The following is a 5,865-nucleotide window of genomic DNA, read 5'->3' as shown; positions in this document are numbered from 1 at the left end:
CCGGGTCCCTCGGAAACGCAGTCGCGCCATGTCTTCGCCGCCCGAGGGGAAGCTAGAGACGAAAGCTGGACACCCGCCCGCCGGTACTGACTCGTTCCCACTCTCTGTCCTCACGCGTGTCCCCGGGGCGGGCTCGACCCCGCGGGTGTGGGGCGCCGGGTGGGGGAGTCCCGGGCTCACGGCCCGGGCGCGGGGACGTGTCCACTCGTGGGGCTCTCGGGTCGTCAGCCCCGCGCGGCGAGGCCCAATGTCTGCAGCGTCTGCGCACGCCGCGAGCCCGTGGCCGCTGCGCGCGAACGGCAGGGACTCGAGTCAGCCCCGTGGCACAACTTCCAGAAGGAAACCGGGGGCGGTGTGAACACAGAACGCGTACGTTTCGGAAAAGCGAGCAGCCGCCACGAGGAAAGGCCAAGTGCTTTTCATTAGCGTGGGGATGAGTGGTTGTGGGCGACGGCGTTTGTGCGGACGGCAGGCCCGAAGGAGCGGAACTGCTGCTTACCGTTCATCGCGCAACGTGACTTTTCCCCCCGCGGCGTCTTTCACATCAGCTTTTTTTTCCTCCAAAAGGGGGGGGGTGTCTGTGTGTGTGTGTGTGTGTGTGTGTGTGTGTGTGTGTGTGTTACGGTTTTCTTTTTCTTTTCTCTTCTCCCCCCCCAAATTCTAACTTCTGAGCCAAGGAAGTTAAATCCAGGAAAGAGTCCTGTTTCTTAGAAAAGCTGAATCGGAGTCACCTTTCGGTTCCTCCCGCCCCCGAGCCCGGCTCCCGTCGGCTCCGTGCGCCGGCTGTCCCTGCTCACCTTTGCACGGGGGACGGGGACTTGTGGAAGGACCCTGGGAGAGAATGACAGGCCGCGGGGTCCCAGGAGCCGCGTCGCCTCAATGGTGCCGTTCGTGCCATAAACGGGGCCTTCGGAGGACAGCCTCCGTGACACGTGGCTGCTCGGTGTGGCCCCTTTGTGCCACCTCCTTAGGGAAGAGAAATGGCGATCCGATGCCTGGGGACTTGAGCGGCTTGGGATTTTAGAAAGGAGTGCCACCGCCATGGGAAATAGGCTCGGGGGGCCTTTGTGTTGCATTACTTAAAAGAAAAGAAAAAGTACCTCAAAGAGATGTCCTTTGGAGAGAACTCCATCTTCAGTTCCTGCCCCAGCAGCTGCCCCCCACCAGCTGCCGACAGCCTGGGCAGCTCTGCATGAGGCCACCGTCCTTGACGCTCCCCTGTGCCAGGGCGATGAGTGGCAGGAAAGCATATGGTCCGAGGGACACCAAATCGAAGTAGTTGTGACAGAATTGCATATCGAGACATACCTGTGTGGAGGTGTCTAAGATCAGAGACATGAACCGGACACAGGAACCCCCTGGGAGAAAATCCGTGAAGGACTCTGGTTTTCTTTGGGTTGAGAACAGCTAGGCTTTGTGAGTTACAAGTTAAAATCGCTTATTTATGCAAAGGACGGAGGACCCAACTAATTTGTGCTGGTGTAGCAGTGAACTTGTGTTCTAAGCTTGGAAGCCCGGCGCTTCTCCAGGGCTCAGTTTTCCTAATTTATGAAATGGGAGGTTTGGGCCAGACCATCTAGGAAAGGCAGAGCAAGGCTGCCTCTGCCCCTTGAAACGCTGGCGCTCCACCCCTTCCGTCCATCAGAACTGGAGTCCAAGGGCGGTTAAGCCACAGATAAACCCCTCAAGTGACTTGAGCCTTTGGGGCCCCGGTCGCGCTGCTTAAGGAGCTGTCGCTGTTATTCCCCGCTTTCCAAGGCCAGTCACACTCGGCCGGAGCTGGAGAGAGCGCCTGGCATCCTGGCCGGAGGTGCAGGTGAGACAGGGGCCTTTGGTCAGTTGCGGTATTCTGCCTCCCAGCGGTGCCCCTCGGGCCCACTTGACCCAGTGCAACAGAGGACCCTGTGGGAAAGCCCTGTGACAGAAAGTTGAGGGTATTCTTGTTTACTCTGGCGAGGTGAGAGTAGGCAGAGTAGATGTTAAAAGGAAAAAAAATCAACCCACTATAGTAAAGGATAATCATCAAGGATAGCCAAGAGCACAGTTCTTAGGTTAAAATAACAGCCTTGACAACTTCAGGAACGCTTTCATTAAGTGCTTAAATTGGATAACACAGACTTGCGCTTAAATCCTCAATCGGAAACAATAAAAGTCTCTTCCTTGACTATCTTCATGTTCTTTTGTGTTTTCTCATTATTGTCTGAACCAGAAACTCTCCTGTGCATTCCCACATCCGGTTTCCTTGTCGCGCTTACCTTCACCTGGCTGCCTCTCCTGTCCTTGCTTCCTGGGCTGGGCGTATCGCTGTCTTCATCCCCGGGGCCTGGCACAAAATACTCAGCCAGCTGCTGGATGAGTTTCTGCAGAGCCTCTCAGCACCTCTGGCTTCCCTGCAGCACTTGGGGCCCTGCCTGGTCCCTCTACCTCTGAGCTGCCTCCAGCGTGCTCTAGTGATGCAGGTGGGACTCGCAGCCAGTTCAGGCAGCATCATAATAGTGCAAATAGTAACTAACATTTGCTGGGTGTCACAGCGTGCCTGGTGTAGGGGAGGAAAAATAATTTTACCTCTACCCTTCGAGGTTCTTGGCTGAGACACTCCCCCCACACCCTGTAATAAAGACAGATTAACAAGAGAAAAACACACAAGTTTGATAACATGTATATCTCCTCTGTATGTGGGAGAAACCCAGGGAAACTGAGTCACTCCCGGAAATGTTCCAAGCCACCACTTTAAATGCCAATTTCAACTAAAGACAAAAGAAAATGTTGGGGAGTGGGGAGCCGGTTATGGGTGGTTTCCAGGAAAAGGTAAACCAGGAGAAGGTTGTTACACAGATTTGACTCTTGTGATTTACAGTCATCCTTCCCTGCCTGGTACAGAGGGAGGCATTTACAAATGGAGATTTCCGTGATAAATGTGAATGCCCTTTCAAAAGGGTAGCTTCTCTTTTTTTTTCCAGAGCTTTCCTTGTCTGCTGTTTCTTAATCAGCTGTTTCCGAATTAGCTCAAAATAATGCATCTTGGGGTGGCCTATTCTCCCCTTCACTGGACCGTTCCAAGCACTTGGCATTTACTCAGTTATTTAACTAGCAGTCACCTTACAGTTGGAATAAAGAGGACAACTCCATTTTATAAACTGACTGGACTGTTTGGAGTATCCTTGCTGACTCCCCTGAGCCAGAGACTTCAGGGGGACCGACCTGTGGGCCTTTGCCTCTTGGAACCTCAGCAGCCCTTCCCAACAGGGGGGCCCGTCGCTCCCATTCTCCTCCCAAAGTGTGATGTTCGGGAGGCTTCTGAGGAGGTGGAGGAACAGTGCTGTGCAAACGCTCAGCACCATTACTGTCACCGAAGGGGGATGGACGCTGGTGACCTGCATCGTGCCGTCCTCTGTAAGAGTCGTCACGTTTAATGACCTCAGACCTCTCCACTGCTCTTGACTACAGAACATCTGCGGGGAAATGGGTTGAGACTGCTTGTTTTATGAGCACCATTGCAACTACAGAATAGCAAAGTTAGAATTAGGGAGGTTCTGTTTCAGCTCATAGCAGTGCTAGGGCACCTCAGCAGAAAGGAGGACAGAACTGTAAGCCACACTGTTGCTCATTTCTGCCAGTCTTCGTGAGTTTGTGGCCGTGATGTGGATGACATCTCTTTATTAAACACATTTTGCTGGCCCCGTTTCCCTCTGTTTCCCAGGGAAGCCAAAGCCGTATGTCAGTCAAGTTCTCATCAATCTCATCTGTGGTAGAATGGAGCATTACATATGGTTACGAAAAGTAGACTTCACATCCCTCTAGAATGAGTCAAATGGAAACAGAAGCACAATTGTACTTATTGGAAGTAAAATGAGAAATAGACGACTTGGCTTTCTTTAGTAATTTCAAAATAATTCAATTCTTAGTTAAATATTAATTATCAGACACGAGCTAAGGATGCATTTTAAAGGTTGTGGGTGGTAATTCTTCCTGAATTATCTCTTGCAGAAAGGTTTTTATGTTCTCTATGTCACCCTATTGCTAGGAATGGAGGCTATTAGTTTTTGTGTTATTAATCCTGTAGTCACAGGTTTGTTGACCGTGGCCCCCGTGTCCTCATCCCGTCACTGATCAGCGTTTGAAGGTACAGGGGAGGCTTCCGGCTGCCTTTGCTGTCGACATGCCAGCCAAGAAGAGAGTCCCTTTTAGTTACTGCATTTTTTCAAAAGCTTCCAGTCAGGGTGACGGTAGCGTTTCCAAGGTGTGTTTTAGACGTAACCTCTGTCTTCTCAGGCAGGAACAAAGATGGCATGCACTAGCGAGTCTGGCTCCAACGCCTGAAATCAGCCCTTGGGGGGTATTTATGCGAATTCACAGCCACTCCTCTCCCTGCTGGGAACTGCACCCTGGCTCTTGGGGCGCCTGCAGTCATGAGCAATCCTGGGGAGACCCCACTCATCCCCCTGCCCGTCTTCCAGTGGTGGGTCTTTCTAGCCTGCTGTTGAGCGTGAGCAGTGACTCCCTCACGCAGAAGGCACCCTGACTCCTGAGGGGCTGCCCGACCACGGGACGATATGTCGTCAGCTGCTTGCTCGAGATTTCTTACCTGGCAGAGGCTGACAGTGGAGGATGCGTCCTTCGCTCCCTTTGCCCCTTGGACAGGAAGCTGCTCTGCAGAGAACTTTGAACATCAAACATGTTTTCTTCCCTCGCCTGGGTGGCAGGGTAACCAGACCTGCTGTAGGCCGTAGCTTTGTTTCTCTGCCCAGCAATGATGCTGCGTTTCCTGAAGGAAAGGCCTGCAGGGTGGGATTCAGGGTGCGGGTCGCCAGGTCAGACCCAGCCCTGTGCCCCTGGCTGCACGACGGGGGCCCTGGCTTCCCCCACTTCATGCCTGGAGGTCTACTCCATGGGGTGACTGTAAAGTGGGAGGGTGCAGGGCTACTGGTTAGAATGCTGCCTGGCACATAGCCAGATGAGAAAGAGCAGCCAAGTTAAAGAACTGTCCAGTATCTGCGATGCTCCAGAAGCTTCCTTACTTGATACACTGACGGCTCTCCTCGTGACAGTTAGCTGACCCCATCCGTGGAGCACCACGGTGGTGAGCACGCTATAGGGTGTCTCACTCCTGCACGATCCGGGAGTCGAGTCCTGGTGTCATTCCATTTTACATGGGAGGAAACGGTGGTGAGCAGACATTCAAGCACCAAGGACTTGAAGACGGGAGGTGTCTCCAAGTGCCAGATGCCGATTGTTGAAACCTGTTTAATAAGATAGATGACAGTAGAGCATATATTTAAAGCTCTCATTTGAGTAACAACCAGCACAACAAAATTCCAAGATGTTTTACAAATGTCTCCCATACAAATACTCATATTTGCAAAGATTCCGCAAAGATTTCTGCAAAAATAATTCTGCCTTTGTATTTTCACAAATGAAGAGTTCTAGTGACAGCGATGAAACAATTGCTATAAATATGTGTTATTATAGTTTTTGGCAGTATTGAAAGTTAAAGTGAATCTGTCTCAATATTATTATTATTATTGCCACTTTTTATTGCTGCATTAATCACCACACATACTGGGAGGGATTGATATAGTTAATTGTTTTTATAAACTTGGTGAAATAAGGCGCGATTGCAGGGAGACTGAGCCCTGACATGAGGGCTTACTTCAACAGAGGAGCAGACAGGCCACCCTGAGCTACAGATGACAGTTATTTCAAACATCGCCTTGATATTCTTCATCAGTTTTTTTTGTAGTTAATTGCACAGCCGTTTTTACTTTTAGTTAGTTTATAGAAAACATCTATGAGTTACAGTTTTAAAGTCTTATGTCTGCCAAGTTGAAGTGATGAGATCTTTTTTTTTTTTTTTTTTTTTTTTTT

The 5,865-nt window shown here is 50.8% G+C and overlaps 1 protein-coding gene across 1 annotated transcript in view; it reads left to right on the top strand.

The window, feature by feature from the left end:
- The first annotated feature begins 6 nt into the window (after nucleotides 1-6).
- DAP (death associated protein) overlaps nucleotides 7-5,865 on the top strand; it is a 54,335-nt gene continuing 48,476 nt past the window's right edge. Inside the window, exon 1 of the mRNA XM_019665516.1 lies at nucleotides 7-83. Coding sequence (XP_019521061.1) covers nucleotides 29-83 — 55 coding nt within the window. The 5' untranslated portion in view covers nucleotides 7-28. The remainder of the gene's footprint in view (nucleotides 84-5,865) is intronic.

This window comes from Hipposideros armiger, unplaced genomic scaffold (genome assembly GCF_001890085.2).
Source record: "Hipposideros armiger isolate ML-2016 unplaced genomic scaffold, ASM189008v1 scaffold_445, whole genome shotgun sequence".
NCBI lineage: Eukaryota > Metazoa > Chordata > Mammalia > Chiroptera > Hipposideridae > Hipposideros > Hipposideros armiger.
The sequence above is the reverse complement of the archived record's forward strand: the minus strand, read 5'-3'. Positions and strand labels throughout refer to the sequence as shown.